Source organism: Tachyglossus aculeatus, chromosome 2 (assembly GCF_015852505.1).
Source record: "Tachyglossus aculeatus isolate mTacAcu1 chromosome 2, mTacAcu1.pri, whole genome shotgun sequence".
NCBI classification, from domain to species: domain Eukaryota; kingdom Metazoa; phylum Chordata; class Mammalia; order Monotremata; family Tachyglossidae; genus Tachyglossus; species Tachyglossus aculeatus.
The window spans coordinates 96,584,858-96,610,654 of NC_052067.1; the positions used below are offsets into that span (position 1 = coordinate 96,584,858).

At 44.6% G+C, this 25,797-nt stretch overlaps 1 protein-coding gene across 4 annotated transcripts in view; it reads left to right on the forward strand.

Annotated features, from left to right (window-relative positions):
* The window catches only part of TBC1D32 (TBC1 domain family member 32), a 323,193-nt gene that overhangs the window by 161,037 nt on the left and 136,359 nt on the right, over positions 1-25,797 (forward strand). For all 4 annotated transcript variants that reach the window (XM_038761204.1, XM_038761221.1, XM_038761231.1 and 1 more), the window contains one exon: positions 9,311-9,399. In XM_038761204.1, the coding sequence (XP_038617132.1) occupies positions 9,311-9,399 (89 nt within the window). The remainder of the gene's footprint in view (positions 1-9,310; positions 9,400-25,797) is intronic.

Sequence of the window (25,797 nt, forward strand, 5' to 3'; positions counted from 1 at the left end):
ATAATAGTAATAATAATAATAATAATAATGATAATAATAATAATGATAATGATAATAATAATAATAATAATAATAATAATAATAATAATAATAATAGTATTTAAGTGCTTACTATGTGCCAAGCAATCAATCAATCAATCAATCGTATTTATTGAGCGCTTACTATGTGCATAGCACTGTACTAAGCGCTTGGGAAGTACAAATTGGCAACACATAGAGACAGTCCCTACCCAACAGTGGGCTCACAGTCTAAAAGGGGGAGACAGACAACAAAACCAAACATACCAACAAAATAAAATAGGATAGAAACGTACAAGTAAAATAAATAAATAAATAAATAAATAAATAGAGTAATAAATATGTACAACCATATATACATATATACAGGTGCCAAGCACTGTTCTAAGCACTGCGGTAGATACACAGTAATCAGGTTGTCCCACACGGGGCTCCCAGTCTTAATCCCCATTTTACAGATGAGGTCACTGAGGCACAGAGAAGTTTTAAGTGACTTGTCCAAAGTCACACAGCTGATGAGAGGCAGAGCCGGGATTAGAACCCACAACCTCTGACTCCCAAGCCCGGGCTCTTTCCACTGAGCCATGCTGCCTCTCACTTGGCAGTGTCCACGGCTGCGAGGTGGTCAAGGAGAGCCCTTGGCTACGAGGCGATGAGGAGATGCTTGGGGAAAAGGTGAGGAACGGCCCTGCTCAGGAGGAACTGAAATTGGCCCCTAGAATAATAATAATAATAATAATAATATTTGTTAAGCGCTTACTATGTGCCAAGTACTAAGTGCTGCTATTTTATTTTGTTAGTATGTTTGGTTTTGTTGTCTGTCTCCCCCTTTTAAACTGTGAGCCCGCTGTTGGGTAGGAACTGTCTCTATATGTTGCCAACTTGTACTTCCCAAGCGCTTAGTACAGTGCTCTGCACACAGTAAGCGCTCCATAAATACGATTGATGATGATGATGATGGTAATCAGGTTGTCCCACATGGGGCTCCCAGTCTTAATCCCCATTTTACAGATAAGGTCACTAAGGCACAGAGAAGTTTTAAGTGACTTGTCCAGAGTCACACAGCTGATAAGTGGCGGGGCCGGAATTAGAACCCATGACCTCTAACTCCCAAGCACGGGCTCTTTCCACTAAGCCATACCAGTCAACACCGGGGGCTTAAGTGCCCCCTTTTTAGTGAGAGCCCATGGTTGAAAGGCCCACAGAGGGCTCTGCCTCTGTGCTTCTTTCTGGAACAGTAACAGCATTTGATGATGGCATTTGTTAAGCCCTTACTATGTGCAAAGCACTGTTCTAAGCGCTGGGGGGATACAATGGGATCAAGTTGTCCCACGTGGGGCTCACAGTCTTAATCCTCATTTTACAGATGAGGTAACTGAGGCTCAGAGAAGTTGAGTGACTTGCCCAAAGTCACATAGCAGACATGTGGCGGAGCGGGATTCAAACCCATGACCTCTGACTCCAAAGCCCGGGCTCTTTCCACTGAGCCACGCTGCTTCCCCCACAGCGTTTACAACCAGGGGTGAGTGTTTACAGGGCAGATGCTATTTGATAGCTGGTGTTTTCATCTAAGCTGTAAGCCTTTTTTTTTAAATGGTATTTGCCAAGCACTTACTATACATCAGGCACCGCATCAAGCTTGGAAAGGTATCCGTGGGAACGGATTCTGTGTGAAACGATAGGGTGCTAGAACTTTAGTTAGAAAAGGAAAAATACAGAAATGTATTCCGTAGAAAACATGTCATTCATTTTAAAGCAATCTGAAGCAATGAGGTCGGACATTGTCTATTCTACGTGAGGCCCACATTCAAAGGGAGAGAGAACAGGTATTTAATCACCATTTGATCGATTAGGAAACTGTGGCAGAGGCCACAATTCTCCCCAAGCAGCGTGGGCTTAGTGGAAGGAGCACGGGTTTGGGAGTCAATCAATCAATCAATCAATCAATCGTATTTATTGAGCGCTTACGGTGTGCAGAGCACTGTACTAAGCACTCGGGAAGTCCAAGTTGGCAACATATAGAGACGGTCCCTACCCGACAGCGGGCTCACAGGCTAGAAGGGGGAGACAGACAACAAAACAAAACATATTAACAAAATAAAATAAATAGAATAGATATGTACAAGTAAAATAAATAAATAGAGTAATAAATACGTACAAACATATATACAGAGGTTGTGGGTTCTCTTTTAGACTGTGAGCCCACTGTTGGGTAGGGACTGTCTCTATATGTTGCCAATTTGTACTTCCCAAGCGCTTAGTACAGTGCTCTGCACATAGTAAGCGCTCAATAAATACGATTGATGATGACGATAATCCCGTCTCCGCCACTTGTCAGCTGTGTGACTTCGGGCCAGTCACTGAACTTCTCTGTGCCTCAGGTACCTCATCTGTAAAATGGGGATTAAGACTGTGAGCCCCACGTGGGATAACCTGATTACCTTGTATCTACCCCAGCACTCTAGAACAGCACGTAGTAAGCATTTAACAAATACCATAATAATAAAAATAATAACCTGTAGCCCTATTGTACATATGAATATCCGTAACCTGGCATTTTAGCACTTACTCATCTACGTATCTATTTTTCCTGTCACCTGTTCTTCCTGCAAATTATCTTGGGTTTCACTCTAGGGGCCGAACTCTTTAACGGTGTCTTCTAGCTCCACTGTTTGATCTTGAATACATAGTCACGTATGTAGCGAATGCGTGTTAGCCGACACATAGTAGGGAGTCAGTAAATACGAGCGATTGCTTAATGGATTGAAGACGAAAGGCAAAGCGCTGCTATAAGGGCCACTCAGATATAGTCTCTATTTTGGCATTGCAAAAACAGGCGACGGGATCGGAAGAGACTTGGTGCTCAGCCCAGTTTATCAGCTGTGTTTTAAAGCAGAAAGCATGGGAATTGCCCAGTAGTTTTAATGCAAAATTTAGACTCTCCCTCCTTAATTGGTTTCATTTTTATTTCCATAAACATGGAAATAGTCATTTGCCCATAATAATTATGCCTCCGATGTTAACTCACCCAAATAAAGTTAAATTAGAAACATGTTTTCTCTGGTAAGCTGTAGGCCAGCCTCGGAATTATCCTCATCGTTACAAAGGATGGGGGCCCCACTGAAAATTGTCTTCCAAAGGACGAGATGGATGCATAACCTTTATCTCAATTTCAAGGCCAGAGAGCCTTGTATTGTTCGAGTAAAAATATAATTCAACCACGCATGTGCAATAAAATGAAACCCAACTAGCGATTTTCTTTAGTTTGGGACTCCCATTTTAAAACACCCATTTTCCGACGGAGTGTAAGTGCGTGACTGTAGTAAAGGGAGATCACTGTCAAGTGGGTGAATGTCACCGACACAGTAGATATCGCTACATTTCCAATGTAAGACTTCCTTTAAGGAAGGGAAGGCCTTGACATAGTAAGCCATAATTATGCTTTCACAGCCATTAGCCTGTCACATCGAAAAATATGTCTCTCCAAGTGCCCAGGGAACTTTCAATGTGGATTTTCACAGTACGCTATCAGTGCCTCAGAGCTATTGTGTTCTGCTAGAGGTGCTCGATTCACCGGAGGATATTGTCAGGCCGAATCATTTATCTCCCGAGATTTAGATCAAGTTAAACAATCGGGTATGGTAGGAATTTATGTCTCCCGTTTTAGCCCGAGAACGTGTCACCTGTATTATTTATTACATGTCAATTAGTTCACGTTAGAGCAGTTCCCCCTTTCGGATTTTAAGTGTTTTCCTTTATTACTTTGTAATCGTCTAAATGCATTGATTTTTTTTTTGTATAGATTTTTATGTTAAGAAATTATTCTTCGTTATCGAATGTTCCCGACTTTAAAAACAAAATGAAGCGAAATTTGGTTCTGGGTCTAGCGACATGGCCTTGCCGAATCCGGCTATGACTCTCCCGTTTTTCCTAGCAGTATCTCAAGAGATCTCCCAGCTCCCCTTAAAAACCAGCGCCGCCGACCCCATTCCTTTGTACCGTATCAAAATGCTTGCCCCCTTCCTGACTGCCCTCTTCAACAGTTCCCTCTCCACTGGCTTCTTCCCCACTGCTTTCAAACACGCCCGTGGCTCCTCTATCCTAAAAAAAAAAAAACCCTCCCCTGACCCCATGGCTCCCCGCAACTATTGTCCCTTCTCCCTCCTACCATTTCCCTTCTCCCTCCTACCATTCCTCTCCAATCTCCGTAAGCGAGTTGTCTACACCCGTTCCCTCCGTTCCTCTCTTCCAATTCTCACCTTGACCCCCTCCAACTTGGCTCCTGCTCCTTTCATTTCAGGGAAACTGAGCCCTCTGAGGTCACCAATTATTTCCATCTTGACAAGTCCAGTCCTCCTCAACCTCACAGCTGCCTCTGGCACTGTGGACCATTTACGTCTCATGAAACATTATCTAACTTTGACTTTCCCGACACTGTCCTTTCTAGGTTCTTCCCCTATCTCTCTTTCATTCATTCAATCGTATTTATTCATTCATTCATTCATTCAATCGTATCTATTGAGTGCTTACTGTGTGCAGAGCACTGTACTAAGCGCTTGGGAAGTACAAGTGGGCAACATATAGAGACGGTTCCTACCCAACAACGGGCTCACAGTCTAGAAGGGGGAGACAGACAACAAAACAAAACATGTGGACAGGTGTCAAGTCATCAGAATAAATAGAAGTAAAGCTAGATGCACATCATTAACAAAATAAATAGAATAGTAAATATGTACAAATAAAATAAATAGAGTAATAAATCTGTATAAACATATATACAGGTGCTGTGGGGAGGGGAAGGAGGTAGGGCGGGGGGGATGGGGAGGGGGAGAGGAAGGAGGAGGCTCAGTCTGGGAAGGCCTCCTGGAGGAGGTGAGCTCTCAGTAGGGCTTTGAAGGGAGGAAGAGAGCTAGTTTGGCGGATGTGCAGAGGGAGGGCATTCCAGGCCGGGGGAAGGACGTTGGCCGGGGGTCGACGGCTGGACAGGCGAGAACAAGGCACGGTGAGGAGATTAGCGGTGGCAGAGGAGCGGAGGGTGCGGGCTGGGCTGGAGAAGGAGAGAAGGGAGGTGAGGTAGGAGGGGGCGAGGTGATGAAGAGCCTTGAAGCCCAGGGTGAGGAGTTTCTGCCTGATGCGCAGATTGATTGGTAGCCACTGGAGATTTTTGAGGAGGGGAGTAACATGCCCAGAGCGTTTCTGCACAAAGATGATTTGGGCAGCAGCGTGAAGTATAGACTGAAGTGGGGATCTCTTACTACTATCTTATCTGACTTGACTATTGCATCTGCTGCTTTGCTGACTCCGCAGCCTCACGTCTCTCCCCTCTCCAGTCCTTACTTCACTCTACTGCATGAATCATTTATCAGCGAAGACATTGTTTTTCTCCCCACTCCTCAGGAACCTCAAATAGTTGCCCCTCCACCTCTGCATCAGACAGAAACTCCCTACTGTTGGCTTCAAAGCACTCGATCAGCCGGTCCCCTTTGACCTCACCTCATTGATCGACTCCAGCCCAGCCCACACACTCCATTCCTCTAGTGCCAGCTTACTCACTGGGCCCCGATTTCATCTATCTCGCCGCTGACGCCTTTTCCACGTCCTCCCCCTAGCCTGGAACTCCCTCATTCATTCATTCATTCATTCATTCAGTCGTATTTATTGAGCGCTTACTGTGTGCAGAGCACTGGACTAAGCGCTTGGGAAATACAAGTCGGCAACATATGGAGATGGTCCCTACCCAACAGCGGGCTCACAGTCTAGAAGGGGGAGACAGACAACAAAAGAAAACATGGAGACAGGTGTCAAAATCGTCAGAACAAATAGAATTATAGCTATACGCACATCATTAACAAAATAAATAGAATAGTATATATATATATATATACAAGTAAAATAGAGTAGTACATCTTTGCAAATATAAACAAGTGCTGTGGGGAGGGGACTGAGGTAGGGTGGGGTAGTGGGGAGGAGGAGGAGGAGGTGGTCATGGGTTCTATTATCAGCTCTGCCACTTGTCTACTGTGTGTGACCTTGGGCAAGTCACTTAACTTTTCCTCAGTGCTTTGCACATAGTAAGCGCTTAACAAATGCCATCATTATTATTATTATTATTTGCCTCAGTTCCCTCATCTGTAAAATGGAGATGGAGACTGAGCCCCACATGGGACAGGGACTGTGCCCAACCCAATGATCTTGTAACCACCCCAGCGCTTAGTATAGTGTTTGGCACGTAGTGAGCACTTAAGAAATAGCATAATTATTAGAAGGCGCCCGTGAAAGAGAATAAGAATGAGAGTCCAGAAAGCTAGGAAGAGAACAGGAGAAGGCAGTGTCCATGAAGCTGAGGTTGGAAAATATTTTCAGGAGAAGGGGATGGCTGACGGTGTCCGAGGCAGCTGAGAGGTTGAGGAGGAGTAGGTTGCAGTATAGGCCATTCGATTTGGCAAGAAGGAGATCATTTGTGACACCTCCTGCTCCATATACGCCAGACCACCCCTCTCATCACCTTCAAGGCACCACTAAGGTCACATCTCCTGTCTCTATATGTTGCCAACTTGTACTTCCCAAGCGCTTAGTACAGTGCTCTGCACACAGTAAGCGCTCAATAAATACGATTGATTGATTGATTGATTGATTGATCTCCTCCACGAGGCCTTCCCCGATTAAGTCCTCTTTTTCCCAGCTCGCTCTCCCGCCGGCGTCGCTTGCGCACTTCAATCTGTGACCTTTGGACACTTGATATGCTCCCCAACCCCACAGCACTTATGTACATTTCTTTAAATTATATAGTACAAATTATATGACATATAATTTATAGGCCTTCCCAGACTGAGCCCCTTCCTTCCTCTTCCCCTCGCCCCCCTCTCCATCCCCCCCATCTTACCTCCTTCCCTTCCCCACAGCACCTGTATATATGTATATATGTTTGTACATATTTTTTTACTCTATTTATTTATTTATTTATTTATTTATTTTATTTGTACATATCTATTCTATTTATTTTATTTTGTTAGTATGTTTGGTTTTGTTCTCTGTCTCCCACTTTTAGACTGTGAGCCCACTGTTGGGTAGGGACTGTCTCTATATGTTGCCAATTTGTACTTCCCAAGCGCTTAGTACAGTGCTCTGCACATAGTAAACGCTCAATAAATACGATTGATGATGATGATGATGATGATGATGATGATGATGATGACATGTACATTAAAGATGGACATATCTTTACATTATATATTACAAATTATTTATATTAATGTCTGCCTTCCCCTCTAGACTGAGAGCTGGTTATGGGCAGGGAACATGTCTGCTGATTCTGTTGTACTCTCCTAAGCACTTAGTACAGTACTCGGCACATAATAAGTGCTCCATAAATATGAATGATTGATTGATTAAATAATAATAATGGCATTTATTAAGGACTTACTATGTGCAAAGCACTGTTCTAAGTGCTGGGGGGGTTATGAGGCGATCAGCTCACGGGGGGCTCACAGTCTTCATCCCCATTTTACAGATGAGGGAACTGAGGCACAGAGAAGTTCAGTGACTTGCCCAAAGCCACACAGCTGACAAGTGGTGGAGCCGGGATTTGAACCCATGACCTCTGACTCTAAAGCCCGGGCTCTTTCCACTGAGCCATGCTGCTTCTCTTACATTGACATCTTCAGCCCTGATCTTTCTCTTCCTTTGAGTCTCGTACTTCCTCCTACCTTCATGGCAGTGCTGTGCACACAGTAAGCACTCAATAAATACGATTGATGATGATGGCATCTATATTTGGATATTCCACTGACTTAACGTGTCCAAAACAGAACTCCTCTTCTTCCCACCCAAACTCTGTCCTCTCCCTGAAGTCCCCGTTACTGTAGACAGCATTACCGACCTTCCTGTCTCCCAAGCCCATCACCTTGGCATTATCCTCAACTCATCTCTCTCATTCAACCCACACCCGCATAGTCAATCTGTCACAAAGTCCTCCTGGTTCAACCTTCGCAACATCGCTAACATCCCCCCTTTCCATTCAAATCGCTACCACGTTGGTCCACGCCTTGATTTCTGCATCGGCCTCCTCGCTGACCTCCCTGCCTCCTGTCTTTCCCACTTTGGTCTGAACTTCATTCTGCTGTCCACGTCATTTTTCGGAAAGAACACTAAATCTCCACCCCTCCAGTGATTGCCCATCCTCTTCTGAATCAATCAGAAACTCCTGACCGTCAATTTTAAAGCACTCAATCACCCTTCCCGGCCTGTCTTTCCTCACTGATTTCCTATTGTGACCCATCATTGTTATTCCAATGCCAGCCTAACTCACTGTACCTCAGTCTCATCTATCTCACCGACTACTCCTTATCCACGTCTTGTCTCTGGAACTCCCTACTCCCTCCCTCTTCTTATCTGATGGATCCCACTTTCAAAGTCGTATTAAAATCACATCTCCTCCAAGAGGCCTTCCCTAAGCCCTCATCTTCCCTTCTCCTTCTCCCTTGCACTTGAAATTGTACCCTTTATTCACCCCACCCTCAGCCCCACGCACTTACGTACATAGCCATAATAATTTATTTTAATGTCCATCCCTCTAGACTGTAAGCTACTTCCCAAGCGCTTAGTACAGTGCTCTGCACACAGAAAGCGCTCAATAAATATGATTGAATGAATGAATGAATGAATAAGCTCCTTTTGGGCAGGGGTCTTTTCACCAAATCTGTTATATTCAATCAGTGGTATTTATTAAGAGTATTATGCATGCAGAGCACTGAACTAAGCGATTGGAAGAATTCGGTACTACAGAGTTGGTAGACATGTTTCGTGCCCACAGTGAGCTTACAGTCTAGAGAGAAAGACAGACATTAGTATAAATAAATAATTGATTATAATGCACTCCCTCCCAAGTGGATAGTACCGTGCTCTGCATACAGAGCACTGTACTAAGCGATTGGGAAGTGCAAGCTGGCAACATATAGAGACGGTCCCTACCCAACAGTGGGCTCACAGTCTAGAATCAATATGTTGCCAACTTGTACTTCCCAAGCGCTTAGTACAGTGCTCTGCACACAGTAAGCGCTCAATAAATACGATTGATGATGATGATGATAGAAGGGTGAGACAGAGAAGAAAGCAAAGCATATTAACAAAATAAAATAGAGTAAATATGTACAAGTAAAATAAATAAATAAGTACTGTATACTCTGCATACAGTAAATTTTCAACAGATACCATTGATTGATTGATCGACGGACACACGCTAACACTTGGAGGTATTTGCTTGAGAATCTGAATCTAACACTTTCCTTTTCAGGACCTTATCGACAGGCTTATTGCTTTGAATTCGGATGCCAAGATTCGCTCTCTATTTAACTACGAACAATCACATATCTTTGGTTTGAGGTAAGATTTTATTTTTTTTTTAAAGCAAGCTGATCGTTATATAATCATGCTGTATCTACTCTCTTCCACCCGACAGTTATGAAACATGGAACGCATATAGTGGGGCATATTTACAAAATCAAACATTAATATTAATAATTACATTGCTATTCGCTGAATAGCTCTCTGACTCATGTAGAAGGTGAATATAGACTTGAGTAAAGCGTTTCATTTTTAGGATAACATTGCGCGCAGGGAACGTGTCTGCCGACTCTGTCATATTGCCCTCTCCCAAGAGCACGGCACGGTGGATAGAGCCCGAGCTTGGAAGTCAGAAGGTCATGGGTTCTAATCCCTTTTCCACTACTTGTCTGCTGTGTGACCTTGGGCAAGTCACGTCACTTATCTGGGCCTCAGTTACCTCTTCTGTAAAATGGGGATTAAGGCTGTGAGTCCCACGTGGGACAGGGACAAATTGCTTGTATCCATCCTAGCGCTTACTACAGTGCCTGCCACACAGTAATCAATCGCAGAGCACTGTACTAAGCGCTTGGGAAGTACAGGTTGGCAACATATAGAGACGGTCCCTACCCAACAGTGGGCTCACAGTCTAGAAGGGGGAGACTGAGAACAAAACAAAACATATTAACAAAGTGAAATAAACAGAATAGACAAAATAAAATAAATAGAATAGGCAAAATAAAATAAATAGAATAGGCAAAATAAAATAAATAGAATAAGCAAAATAAATAGAATAGGCAAAATAAATAGAATAGACAAAATAAAATAAATAGAATAGGCAAAATAAAATAAATAGAATAGGCAAAATAAATAGAATAGGCAAAATAAATGGAATAGACAAAATAAAATAAATAGAATAGGCAAAATAAAATAAATAGAATAGACAAAATAAAATAAATAGAATAGAAAGCACGTAATAAATGCCATTATTATTGTTATTGTTATTATGAGCTTAGTATAGTGTTCTGCCCACAGTAAGCCCTCGAAAAATGCAACTGCTTAATTGATTGACATTTTGGAGGCTGTAAAAGAGATTTTGATTATTTAGCTGGTCACTGTGGCAGGTAAGAGCCTGAAATATTTCCTTGCTGATCTCCCTGCCTCCACTCTTCTCATCCATCCAGTCCTGTACTTCACTGTGCTGCCCAGATCATTTTTCTTAAATGAATCCCCGCCCACGTTTATTTCCCCTGTCCTCGGGTCCCTCCAGGGATTTCCCGTTCCTCTCCACATCAAGCCGGTACTTTGGACGATCGGTTTTAAGACATTTTAATCACTGGACTCTGCCCCTCCTACTTATGTACTCCTTATGTACTCCCTTCTCCCAGTAGACCCCAGTTCACACTCTCCAGCTCATGGTGCCTCACCCTCGTGTATCCTGCCACCAAACTACTGCTTACGCCCACCTCTCTGTCTGCAGCTCCTCCCTCTTTCATACCCAAGGGATCAGAGCTCGCCCCACGCTCAAAGCTCTGCCGCAGTCACATTCATTCATTCATTCATTCATTCATTCAATCGTATGTATCGAGCGCTTACTATGTGCAGAGCACTGTACTAAGCACTTGGGAAGTACAAGTTGGCAACATATAGAGACGGTCCCTACCCAACAGTGGGCTCACAGTCTAGAAGGAGGAGACAGAGAACAAAACAAAACATATTAACAAAATAAAATAAATATGTACAAATAAATAGAGTAATAAATACGTACAAACATGCATACATATATACAGGTGCTGTGGGGAGGGGAAGGAGGTAATCCTGGGGGGATGGGGAGGGGGAGGAGGGGGAGAAGGAGGAGGGGGCTCAGTCTGGGAAGGCCTCCTGGAGGAGGTGAGCTCTCAGTAGGGCTTTGAAGGGCCTCACAGGTCACGTCTCTCCTGTAGTCCCACTGGGGAAGCAGCGTGGCTCAGTGGAAAGAGCACGGACTTTGGAGTCAGAGGTCATGGGTTCAAATCCCCGCTCAGCCAGTTGTCGAAAGCTGTGTGACTTTGGGCAAGTCACTTCTCAGTTCCCTCATCTGTAAAATGGGGATTAAGACTGTGAGCCCCCCGGGGGACAACCTGGTCACCTTGTAACCTCCCCAGAACGGTGCTTTGCACATAGAATTTGCGTAACTAGTGAAATCGTCCCTTTCCGTAATGCAAATTGTAGAAGAAAAGCAACTAAAATGGTAGGAACACAGGAATTGAATAGGAATCAAAAAGATAGAACTGGGTACAAATTTATACAAGGGGAAAAGGATCCAAGAAAGGCCGGGATAGATGCCTGCAAACTTGATCGGAGGAATAAGGGAAAAGAAAGAATAAGGAAAAAGTTGAGGTACGACCACAAGAAAGAGAGGGAATGGGTGGAGTTGATAGGAGTAACAGTGGCAGCATTAAATGTGTGCCCACTTGGTACCACCATGTCCCACCCACATCCTGTTACCCTCCTCGATGTGGTAAAACATGGAGGAAAAAAGATAAAGGTTTAACTTTAAATTATGTCTCCATAACTGAAATCTAAAGAAATAAAATTTGAGTATTCTTAGTCATTGTTTTGCTACATAACACATATGTGCATTAGGAGGCCTTCCCAGACTGAGCCCCTTCCTTCCTCTCCCCCTCGCCCCCCTCTCCATCCCCCTCATCTTACCTCCTTCCCTTCCCCACAGCACCTGTATATATGTATATATGTTTGTACATATTTATTACTCTATTTATTTTACTTGTACATATCTATTCTATTTGTTTTATTTTGTTAGTATGTTTGGTTTTGTTCTCTGTCTCCCCCTTTTAGACTGTGAGCCCACTGTTGGGTAGGGACCGTCTCTATATGTTGCCAACTTGTACTTCCCAAGCACTTAGTACAGTGCTCTGACACAGTAAGCGCTCAATAAATATGATTGATTGATTGATAGTATGAGCTTAATAAATGACATTATTATTATTATTATCTCCAAGAAACCCTCCGCGATAAATTTCTAGTCTTTTGGTCCTGTTTTCTCCAGCTTGTCAAATGAAACAGCACAGGCACTGAGGAGCGTTTCCTAATGGTTAGACCACGGCCCCGGGAGTCAGAAGTACCTGGTTTCTAATTTTGGCTCCGCCACTTGTCTGCTGTGTGACCTTGGGCAAGTTACTTGAGCAGCAGGCACAGTGGATAGAGCAGGGGCCTAGGAATCAGAAAGTTGTGGATTCTGTTCTCAGCTCTGCCACTTGACTGCTCTGTGAACTTGGGCTCGGCAGAGTACTACCTTGGGGCTTCCAATTCTACCTGGGAGGCTGTGAGAGAAAAAAGTGATTTAGTGATTTATCTGTAACATACCACAGTTATTATTATCATTCATTCATTCATTCAATCGTATTTATTGAGCGCTTACTGTGTGCAGAGCATGTACTAAGCACTTGGGAAGTACAAGTTGGCAACATGCGGAGACGGTCCCTACCCAACAGTGAGCTCACAGTCTAGAAGGGGGAGACAGAGAAGAAAACAAAACATATTAACAAAATAAAATAAGTAGAATAAATATGTACAAGTAAAATAAATAGAGTAATAAATACGGACAAACATATATACAGGTGCTGTGGGGAAGGGAAGGAGGTAAGGCTGGGGGGATGGAGAGGGCTCAGTCTGGGAAGGCCTCCTAACTATCGCTATTAGACTATAAGCTTATTATGGACGGGGAGCATGTCTGTTTCTTCTGTTGTATTGTACTCTCCCAAGCACTTAGTAGTGCTCTGCATGCAGTAAGCACTCAGTAAATACCACCGATTGATATCGTTTTGTCAGTCTACATGGTGCAGTTACGGTGGTTTTAATATCTGATTTAGTGGGACTGAGTCTCCAGTTCTTTTCCAAGGGGTCAGACCAGACTAAATCACTTTTTTCTCTTGCAGCCTCCTAGGTAGAATTGGAAGCCCCAGGGTAGTATTCTGCCGAACCCAGGATGCTGTCAGGGTTCAACTAATCTCAGCACTTCCATCTCCCAGGCTGAACGAGGACATGTTCGAAGTGCCCGAAAGGGTACGGAGGGTGTGGATGGGGTGAACGGATCATCGTTCCCCAGATCCCGCAGCTTACAGACCGGAGGGGGATATGGACATTAACATAAATAAATGCATTACGGAGATGTGAGAAGCATATGAGAAGCAGCGTGGCTCGGTGGAAAGAGCCTGGGCTTGGGAGTCAGAGGTCTATCAATCAATCGTATTTATTGAGCACTTACTGTTTGCAGAGCACTGTACTAAGCACTTGGGAAGTACAAGTTGGCAACATATACAGTCCCTACCCAACAGTGGGCTCACAGTCTAGAAGGGGGAGACAGAGAACAAAACCAAACATATTAATCCTGTCCTAGGATTAATATTAATATGTCCTAATCCTGTCCTAATCCTCCTCGACCTCTCAGCTGCCTTTGACACTGTGGACCACCCCCTTCTCCTCAACACGCTATCTGACCTTGGCTTCACAGACTCCGTCCTCTCCTGGTTCTCCTCTTACCTCTCCGGTCGTTCTTTCTCAGTCTCTTTTGCAGGTTCCTCCTCCCCCTCCCATCCTCTTACTGTGGGGGTTCCCCAAGGTTCAGTGCTTGGTCCCCTTCTGTTCTCGATCTACACGCACTCCCTTGGTGACCTCATTCGCTCCCACGGCTTCAACTATCATCTCTACGCTGATGACACCCAGATATACATCTCTGCCCCTGCTCTCTCCCCCTCTCTCCAGGCTCGCATCTCCTCCTGCCTTCAGGACATCTCCATCTGGATGTCTGCCCGCCACCTAAAGCTCAACATGTCGAAGACTGAACTCCTTGTCTTCCCTCCCAAACCTGGCCCTCTCCCTGACTTTCCCATCTCTGTAGACGGCACTACCATCCTTCCCGTCTCACAAGCCCGCAACCTTGGTGTCATCCTCGACTCCGCTCTCTCATTCACCCCTCGCATCCAAGCCGTCACCAAAACCTACTGGTCTCAGCTCCGCAACATTGCCAAGATCCGCCCTTTCCTCTCCATCCCAACCGCTACCCTGCTCATTCAAGCTCTCATCCTATCCCGTCTGGACTACTGCATCAGCCTTCTCTCTGATCTCCCATCCTCGTGTCTCTCCCCTCTTCTATCCAGACTTCATGCTGCTGCCCGGATTATCTTTGTCCAGAAACGCTCTGGGCATATTACTCCCCTCCTCAAAAATCTCCAGTGGCTACCAATCAATCTGCACATCAGGCAGAAACTCCTCACCCTGGGCTTCAAGGCTGTCCATCCCCTCGTCCCCTCCTACCTCACCTCCCTTCTCTCCTTCTACAGCCCAGCCGGCACCCTCCGCTCCTCCTGCCGCTAATCTCCTCACCGTACCTCGCTCTCGCCTGTCCCGCCATCGACCCCCGGCCCACATCATCCCCCAGGCCTGGAATGCCCTCCCTCTGCCCATCCGCCAAGCTAGCTCTCTTCCTCCCTTCAAAGCCCTACTGAGAGCTCACCTCCTCCAGGAGGCCTTCCCAGACTGAGCCCCTTCCTTCCTCTCCCCCTCGTCCCCCTCTCCATCCCCCCCATCTTACCTCCTTCCCTTCCCTACAGCACCTGTATATATGTATATATGTTTGTACATATTTATTACTCTATTTATTTATTCATTTTATTCGTACATATCTATTCTATTTATTTTATTTTGTTAGTATGTTTGGTTTTGTTCTCTGTCTCCCCCTTTTAGACTGTGAGCCCACTGTTGGGTAGGGACTGTCTCTATATGTTGCCAATTTGTACTTCCCAAGCACTTAGTACAGTGCTCTGCACATAGTAAGCGCTCAATAAATACGATTGATGATGATGATGATAAAAGGGGGAGACAGAGAACAAAACCAAACATACTAACAAAATAAAATAAATGGAATAGATATGTACAAGTAAAATAAATAAATAAATAAATAGAGTAATAAATGTGTACAAGCATATATACGTAAATACAGGTGCTGTGGGGAAGGGTAGCAGGTAAGATGTGGGGGTGGAGAGGGGGATGAGGGGGAGATGCTTTTTAATAAGGCTTTAAAATTAGGGAAAGTGATCATCTGTCAGGTAGGAAGGGGTGGGGGTGGGCCCAGGGTGAGATAGGTGAGGCTGAGGTACCGTGAGTAAGTTGGCATTAGTGAAGCAAACTGTGCAGCTGGGTTGAAGTAAGAAATCAGGGAAGTGAGGGAGGAGGAACCTCTCCAGGTCGCACCTGGAGAGTTTCCAGTCCTCTACCCGTCTCGACTATGGGAGGAAGAGCCCGGCGGAGGCCTGTCCATCCCGTTCCTAGCTTGGCCAGTGGCTAGCGAGTGGAAGGCAACGTGCTACAAGTTAAAACTCCCCTGTGCTGGGCAGCAGCGGCACGAAAGGGATCTGAGGGCGGAGACTCAGGTTTACTGAGCGGAAGGAGGTAGTGGTAAACTGCTTCCATATTTTTACCAAGAAAACTCTATGGATACACTTCCAGAACAGTTGCAGATGGGAGGTGGGGTGTTCTGGGAGAGATGTGTCCATGGCGTCGCTACGGTCTCGGCAGCATAAAACGACAGTGAGTTGGGAGGAGGCTGAGTGATTTAAAGCCTTTGGCAAGGAGTTTCCATTTGATGTGGACGCGGATGGGCAACCCCTGGAGGTTCTTGAGGAGTGAGGAAACATGAGGTGAACAATCTTGTAAAAAAAGAAAAATAATCCAGGTAATAGAGTGAAGTATGGATTGAAGTTGGGAGAAACAGGAGGAAGGAGGTCAGCAAGAAGGCTGATGCAGTAATCAATCAATCAATCAATCGTATTTATTGAGCACTTACTGGGTGCAGAGCACTGTACTAAGCACTTGGGAAGTACAAGTTGGCAACGTATAGAGACAGTCCCTACCCAACAGTGGGCTCACAATCTAAAAAGGGGGGGTGATCTAAAAAGGGGAGGGGATCTAAAAAGGGGGATCTAAAAAGGGTGGGATAGGATAAATGCTTAGATTAATGTGAAAAACGTTTGGATGAAGAGGAAAGGGTGGATTTGAGCCATGTGAAGGTTGAACTGACAGGATTTGGTGACGGATTGAATGTGTGGGTGGAATGAGAGCGTTCAGCCGAGGATAACACCAAGAGGAGACAAGAGACTTGCAAAAAAAAGTCAATCTTTTTTGTTACTGTTCTTTGGTTTAATCAATTTAGGTTTAGGTTAATCCCCTCTAGACTGTAAACTCCTATGGGCAGGGATCATGTCTACTAACTCTATTGTATTTGTACTCTCCCAAGCACTTTGTCACAGTGCTCCGCACTTATTAACTGTTCAGTAAATACCAACGGATTGATTAACCCATTTCTATCCCTGAATACTAAATCTTAAAATCATGGCTCTAAAGCGTTTTCCAGTTTTGATTTTTTTTCCCCCCCACCTAGAAAAGAAATTGTTTTCCGGGATTGAGTTTTCATCTAAACTACTAAACAGATAAAGTAGCGTGGCTCAGTGGAAAGAGCTTGGGCTTGGGAGTCACAGGTCATGGGTTCGAATCCCACCTCCCCCACATGTCTGCTATGTGACCTTGGGCAAGTCACTTCACTTCTCTGTGCCTCAAGTTCTCTCATCCGTAAAATGGGGATTAAGACTGTGAGCCCCACATGGGACAACCTTATCTTTTTAAGAAGCAGCATGGCTCAGTGGAAAGAGCATGGGCTTTGGAGTCATAGGTCGTGGGTTCGAATCCCGTCTCCACCACATGTCTGCTGTGTGAACTTGGGCAAGTCACTTAACTTCTCTGAGCCTCAGTTACCTCATCTGTAAAATGGGGATTAAGACTGTGAGCCCGCATGGGACAACGTGATCACCTTGTATCCCCCCCCCAGCGCTTAGAACAGTGCTTTGCACATAGTAAGCGCTTAACAAATGCCATTATTATTATTATTATTATTATTATTATTATAAAGTATTGCTTAAAAGATAAAGCAGTTACTTCCTTACAGCTGGAATTCCGTGACAGCAGTGAGTTCTGAGATCATACGTTTAAATATCTCGTCCGTTCGTTTTTAGTTGAGAATAAAGTTAGTCGTTATTTACCAAATAAGGCATGAACAGTGGCAAGCATTTTAATCCTTTATATATTGATTTCGGTAATTCAGATTTTTTTCTAAAGCAAGGTCTGTCGATTAATGTCTGTCTCCCTCTGCGGACCGGAGGTTCATTGTGTGCAGGCAACTTGTCTTCCAACTCTGCTGTTTAGTACTCTCCCGAGTGTGGAGTAAGCACTCAATAAATACCATCAATTTATTGATTGAGCACATATCGTGTGTTGAACACCCGGAGTTCCCAGCCGTCTGTTCTCCTTAAGGATGCTTTAAATGCACGTTCCCAAAATGGGAGACAGAATCAATCAATCAATCAATCAATCAATCGTATTTATTGAGCACTTACTGTGTGCAGAGCACTGTACTAAGCGCTTGGGAAGTAGAAGTTGGCAACATATAGAGACAGTCCCTGCCCAACAGTGGGCTCCCAGTCTAAAAGGGGGAGACAGAGATCAAAACCAAACATACTAACAAAACAAAATAGCTTGTGGATTGAGAAGCAGCGTGGCTCAGTGGAAAGAGCCCGGGCTTTGGAGTCAAAGGTCACGGGTTCGAATCCCGGCTCCGCCACTTGTCTGCTGTGTGACTTCGGGCAGGTCACTTCACTTCTCTGGGCCTCAGTTCCCTCATCGGTCACATGGGGCTGAAGACTGTGAGCCCCCCGTGGGACAACCTGATAAACTTGTAACCTCCCCAGCGCTTAGAATAGTGCTTTGCACATAGTAAGCGCTTAATAAGTACCATTATTATTATTATTATTATTATTATTACGGGGAGAAACCGTAGACTCCGGAACCTTCTCGGGCTGAGCCGCTTCTGGCTTTCCTTCCACATGTCCTTTCCCTTACAGTGTTATGCAAATGGGCACCCTGCCTATCTCTCTAGTTAGAAGAAGATTTAGGAATGAAGGTTTTACTGCCCAACATGATAAAGCTGTCCAAAAATCAATCCGCCGCACGCAATTTTCCCGAGAGTGGGCCCCATTTGTCACGGGTTAATTTAGCGTGTATTCCGGCCCAGGCCAAACGGAGGCCCTCAATCCTCTGCAATCTGGAAAGCACGCAGCTTGGCTTTGGGAGTAAAAATGTCGCAAAAGGGCGTCAGATGGCTCATACCCGTTTCTGAGATCCGCATCCTTTACCACATTTCTACAGATCACTTCTGAAGATAGTTGGCACAGTTTATCAATCAATCAATCATATTTATTGAGCACTTACCGTGTGCGGAGCACTGTACTAAGCGCTCGGGAAGTCCAAGTTGGCAACATATAGAGACCGTCCCTACCCAACAGCGGGCTCACAATCTAAAAGCAGCGTGGCTCAGTGGAAAGAGCCTGGACTTTGGAGTCAGAGGTCGTGGGCTCAAATCCTAGCTCCACTAATTGTCAGCCGTGTGACTTCGGGCAAGTCACTTCACTTCTCTGGGCCTCAGTTCCCTCATCTGTAAAACGGGGATTAAGACTGTGAGCCCACCGTGGGACAACCTGATCACCTTGTATCCTCCCCAGCGCTTAGAACAGTGCTTTGCACATAGTAAGCGCTTAACAAATGCCAATTATTATTATTATTATTATTAAAAGGGGGAGACAGAGAACAGAACCAAACATACTAACAAAAAAAAATTGCCTTAGTTGTTCTCAGCTGAATCGCCAGATGCTTTCCCACCTATTAATTTACAGTCCGGGCGCTGTCATGAAAGGAAAGATGCTATTCCTTCGGATTTATCTCAACTTCATGTATCATTTAATGGGCCCTCCTTAACCGTCAGAACATAATGCCTGTCCTTTTCAGCTCCGTAGAGCGGTCTAAAAATAGCGTCCTGTGCCATTTTGTTTAAAAGAATACGGTGAAAGTCAAATGATCTCCCGTCGTTTTTTGTTTTTTTTTTTCTGCCCTTTGGTGAGCATTGATATTTTCAGCTGAATAGTGGTGGTATTTTACCGATTGGATTTTTTTTTTCCTTTTATCAGTCATATGGCTATTCAAACAGATAGTTGCCCAGCCAGTGGTTGATCCTGGGTTTCTATTTTGTAAATATAGATCGACGCAGGCGGCCAATACTTACGGCTGGCGAGCTGGCTAGGGTTTGAGGAAGTCAGGATGCCTCCCAAATGATCAGTGCTCTACTTTTTGTAGTTGTTCGACAACAGTGGCTTAGTCTCATTATAATAATAATACTAATAATGGCATTTATGAAGCGCTTACTATGTGCAAAGCACCGTTCTAAGCGCTGGGTAGGTTACAAGGTGATCAGGTTGTCCCACACGGGGCTCACAGTCTCAATCCCCAGTTTACAGATGAGGGAACTGAGGCACAGAGAAGTGAAGTGACTCACCCAAAGTCACACAGCGGACAATTGGCGGAGCCGGGATTTGAACCCATGACCTCAGTAGTCTCATCCTTCTCCCCACCACCTCTAAAAGGAACTCCACACTCTTGAGAAGCAGCGTGGCTTAATGGAAAGAGCCCGGGCTCGGGAGTCAGAGGTCAAGGGTTCGAATCCCGTCTCCGCCAATTGTCAGCTGAGTGACTTTGGGCAAGTCACTTCACTTCTCTGGGCCTCAGTTACCTCATCTGTAAAATGGGGATTAAGACTGTGAGCCTCCCGTGGGACAACCTGATCGACTTGTAACCTCCCCAGCGCTTAGAACAGTGCTTTGCACATAGTAAGCGCTTAATAAATGCCATTATATAAAAAATATGAATCTTCAGTGCTTAGAACAGTGCTTTGCACATAGTAAGTGCTTAATAAATGCCATTATATAAAAAATATGACTCTTCAGCGCTTAGAACAGTGCTTTGCACATAGTAAGCGCTTAATAAATGCCATTATATAAAAAATATGAATCTTCAGTGCTTAGAACAGTGCTTTGCACATAGTAAGTGCTTAATAAATGCCATTATATAAAAAAAGTGAATCTTCAGCGCCTAGAACAGTGCTTTGCACATACTAAGCGCTTAACAAATGCCATCATTATTATTATTATTAACTTATCTGGGCTTTAGTTACCTCATCTGTAAAATGGGGATGAAGACTGTGAATCCTGCATGAGACAACCTGATTACCTTGTGTCTACCCCAGTGCTTAGAACAGTGCTTGGCACATAGTAAGAGCTTAACAACATTGTGGTTATTATTATTAGTAGTAGTAGTGGTAGTAGTAGTATTAGTATTAGTGAGACTAAGGCCTTGAGTGGTCCCTCTCCTAGATTTTTTTTATTTTTGGTGGGTATTATTACCATTATTATTATTAGTGAGACTAAGGCCTTGAGTGGTCCCTCTCCCAGATTTTTTTTATTTTTGGTGGGTATTATTACCATTATTATTATTAGTGAGACTAATGCCTTGAGTAGTCCCTCTCCTAGATTTTTTTTCTTTTTCTGTTTTTTGGTGGGGGATACTGGGAAATATGCCATCTGTCCTGCTTTTTATTTTGTTTTGTTTTTTTTTTGTTGTTGTTGTTTTTATTTTTTTTGGAGGGGGAAACTTTCCACCATCCTGGCAGCTGCCGTTTGGAGTCTCTTTCATTGGGAGGGAAGCACTACTGCATGACGTTGGTCTCGAGAGGGAGAGAAGCCACCTGGTCTAATGGATAGAGCTTCGGCCCAGGAGTCAGAGGGTCATGGGTTTTATTCCCAGCTCTGCCACTTGTCTGCCGAGTGACCTTGCACAAGTCACTTCACTTCTCCGGGCCTCAGGTACCTCATCTGGAAAATGGGGATGAAGACTGTGAGCCCCAGGTGGGACAGGGATTGCGTCCAACCCGATTTACTTGTATTCCCCGCTGACGCTTAGTAAAGTGGCTGACGATGTGGAGTGCTTAAGAAATACCAGAATTATTAGATTAAAGAGAGAAGCTAGCCCCTTCCTGCTTCTCCCCACTCCCGTCCTGGACCAGTGGCCAACAGGGCTAGTAGTTCCGCCTCTGCTGTCCCGGTTTTCATATTGGAAGGGACAGGTCTGGCTCGGTATCTGCACTGCGTCACTCTTAAAGCTGGGTTATATGTGTCTGTGACTTTACCGGTCGTTTTCAGCCCGAAATCAATCAATCAATCGTCTTTATTGAGCGCTTACTGTGTGCAGAGCACTGCACTAAGCGCTTGGGAAGTACAGTGTGGCTCAATGGATCGAGCGCGGGCTTTGGAGTCAGAGGTGATGGGTTCAAATCCCGGCTCCGCCAGTTGTCAGCTGGGTGACTTTGGGCAAGTCAGTTCACTTCTTTGGGCCTCAGTTCCCTCATCTGTAAAATGGGGATGAAGACTGTGAGCCCCCCGTGGGACAACCTGATCACTTTGTAACCTCCCTGGCACTTAGAACAGTGCTTTGCACATAGTAAGCGCTTAATAAATGCCATTATTATTATTATTATTATTATTATTATTATTATTATTATTATTGTTATTATTATTATTACAGCCCAACCAGAAGAGTGCCCAGAGTCACCTTAGGAACACTGGGACCACAATCAGCCTCTGTTAGGCCCTAAAGGCCTCCATTTCTCCTGATAATAATAATAATAATAATAATAATAATAATAATACTGGGATTTATTAAGTGCTTACTATGTGCAAAGCACTGTTCTAAGCTCTGGGGAGGTTACAAGGTGATCAGGTTGTCCCCCCCGGGGGCTCACAGTCTTCATCCCCATTTGACAGATGAGGGAACTGAGGCCCAGAGAAGTGAAGTGACTTGCCCAAAGTCACCCAGCTGACAAGTGGCGGAGCTGGGATTTGAACCCCTGACCTCTGACTCCAGTGCCCGGGCTCTTTCCACTGAGCCACGCCGCTTCTCTTGTTTCTCATTCCTCCTGTTCTCCTAATGCAGCTATTAGAAACCCGCTTTAAAGCCGGTGGTAAGGAGTTTCTGTCTGACGGGAAGGCGGAAGGGCAAACACACCAAGATGGAAGATCTCATCAATGTTTTATCATCATCATCAATCGTATTTATTGAGCGCTTACTATGTGCAGAGCACTGTACTAAGCGCTTGGGAAGTACAAATTGGCAACATATAGAGACAGTCCCTACCCAACAGTGGGCTCACAGTCTAAAAATGTTTTATATGTTTTATAACTTTATAACTAGGTAACGGTGAAAACAAATCAGATTCAAAGCGCCCTACTCTAGATCTAGTGCTTTCCCTTTCAGGACCCTCTGTACTTCCCTGAAGGAATCCCCAGCCTCAGGTTGATAATAAAAATAATAATTCATTCAATCAATCAATCAATTGTATTTATTGAGCACTTACTGTGTGCGGAGCACTGTACTAAGCGCTTGGGAAGTACACGTTGCCAACATATAGAGGCGGTCCCTACCTAACAGCGGGCTCACAGTCTAGAAGACTGCTTATTTCCTGGAACCTGGCCAGAATCAATCAATCAATCAATCAATCAATCGTATTTATTGAGCGCTTACTGTGTGCAGAGCACTGTACAAGTGCTTGGAAAGTACACTACAGCAATCATGTGGTATTTATTAATCGCTTATCGTGTGCCAGGCACTGTACTAAGCGCTGGGGTGGATACAAGCAAATCAGGTTGGACAATGTCCCTGCCCCTCATGGGGCTCTCAGTCTCAATCCCCATTTTCCAGATGAGGGAACTGAGGCCCAGAGAAGTGAAGTGACTTGCCCAAGGTCACACAGCAGACAAGCGGCAGAGCCGGGATTAGAGCCCATGACCTTCTGACTCCCAGGACCGTGCTCTAGCAGCATGGCTCAGTGGAAAGAGCCCGGGCTTTGGAGTCAGAGGTCATGGGTTCAAATCCCACTCCGCCGCTTGTCAGCTGTGTGACTTTACAGTAAGCGCTTAACAAACACCATTATTATTGTTATTATTATTATTCTCATCATCATTTGAGGGCAGGTAGAGGAAAGGGCCTGGGCAATGGAATGGAGAGGTGGCTTGAAATGGAGGTTCGCCTGAGCTGAGGAAAAACGTGATTTGGGCCGCAGCCTATGAAAAGAGCAAATATATAATATATATTATATATAAATATATAATAATAATAATAATAATAATAATGGCATTTATTAAGCGCTTACTGTGTGCAAAGCACTGTTTTATATAAAAGCTCACTCCCTTCTGCATTGTCCCTGCCCCTTTTATTTACGGTATTAAGTGCTTACTATGTGTCAGGCACTGTTCTAAGCGCTGCGGTAGCTATAGCTCATTTACCCTTTATTCACTCCTTCAGCCCCACAGCACTTAGGGTGGCTCAGTGGAAAGAGCCCGGGCGCTGGAGTCAGAGGTCATGGGTTCGAATTCCGGCTCTGCCGCTTGTCAGCTGTGTGACTTTGGGCAAGTCACTTGACTTCTCTGGGCCTCAGTTCCCTCATCTGGGAAATGGGGATGAAGACCGTGAGCCCCACATGGGACAACTGGATGACCTTGTATCATCTCCCCCGGCACTTAGAACAGTATTTTATTTTGTGAATATGTTTTGTTTTGTTGTCTGTCTCCCCCTTCTAGACTGTGAGTCCTGTAGGGACCGTCTCTATATGTTGCCAACTTGTACTTGCCAAGCGCTTAGTACAGTGCTCTGCACACAGTAAGCGCTCAATAAATACCATTGAATGAATGAATGAATGAATCTCCCCCGGCACTTAGAACAGTATTTGATTTTGTTAGTATGTTTTGTTTTGTTGTCTGTCTCCCCCTTATAGACTGTGAGCCCGCTGTAGGGACCGTCTCTATATGTTGCCAACTTGTACTTCCCAAGCGCTTAGTACAGTACTCTGCACACAGTAAGCGCTCAATAAATACGATTGAATGAATGAACGAGTGAATAGAGGGACTCTTCTGGTTCCCTCTTGCCTCTCCTGTGTGCCGGCCGGTGGAACTGGTCACCGGTGTCCCATCCTGGACTCCAAGAACAGTAATAATAATATTAACAATTTGTCTTGTCTTATGCCGTTGAGTCGTCTCCGACCCACAGCCGCTCCACGGACACATCTCTCTCAGAATCCCCCACCTCCATCTGCGATCGTTCTGGTAGTGCATCCGTAGACTTTTCTTGGTAAAAATATGGAAAATACGAAAATACGGACTTATCATTGCCTCCTTCCGCGCAGTCAGCTCGGGTCTCCACCCTCGACTCCCTTCGATGCCACCGCCGCCCAGTGCGGAATAATCGCCGTATTTGTTAAGCCCTTACTATGTGCCAAGCGCTGTACTCGGCGCTGGGGTAGATAGAAGATCCCACATGGGGTTCACGGTATTAAATTCCCATCTTGCAGATGAGGGAACTGAGGCACAGAGAAGCGAAGTAACTAGCCCAAGGTCTCACAGTGGATATGTGGCAGAGCCGGCATTGGAACGCAGGTCCTCTGACTCCAAATCGATCAATCAATCGTATTTATTGAGCGCTTACTATGTGCAGAGCACTGTACTAAGCGCTTGGGAAGTACAAATTGGCAACATAGACCCCGATGGAAGACTCCAAAGCCCTTGCTCTATCCGCTAGGCAATTTAAACATCATCTAATATAAAAGATTTCCCCTTTATCAGGAAACTTAGTGAATGCATCCTCGGTCAGGTTGCATTTCTTTAGCGAGATCTAAACAAATATTGCCTTTTGGCATTTAATCAAATGAATCGGAATTGAACGAACAGTAATCTCCAGCAGCATTAATCTGTTCCCCTCAGAGCCCATTTCTTATTGTCGTCTTTTAGCGTTACGAGAGCGAGAAATGCAGAATTATAGAAAGAGCACACCCATCTCGATCCACTGGGGTTTCGGTAATCTTGTGCAAAATAGTCCTTGGCCATAATGTGATCGGAAGCGGCAGCAGGGAATGGAAGGAGAAGCAGAAACGCATTTCCAAATAATTGAAACAGCTTTCCTGAAATTCTGATTAATGAGAATGCAGGTTTTATGGGATCGCCTTCCTTTCCTAAACTTAGGCAGAGTTTTTGAAATGTCATGTTGAAATATGAAAAATCCAGTAAAAACGTAACCCCACGCTCATCACACTCCATCATCCAAGTACCTAATATGTCCAGTTCCGTCTCTCACAATTGGAGATGTGTGTCGTTGTGTGGTTGTGAAGATATCACTGGTATTCATTTTCGGGCTGGTGTGATATTACAAAAAAGATAAATGGATGTAATTCTATCTTGAACAGAGCTGAAGCCAACTGAAATCTCTAAGAAAATTTCACTGGACCAGTGATATTCATTCATTCATTCAATTCATTCATTCATTCAATCGTATTCATTCATCCATTCAATCATATTTATTGAGCACTTACTGTGTGCAGAGCACTGTACTAAGCGCTTGGGAAGTACAAGTTGGCAACATATAGAGACGGTCCCTACCCAACAGTGGGATTTAAGAGAAGCAGCGTGGCTCAGTGGAAAG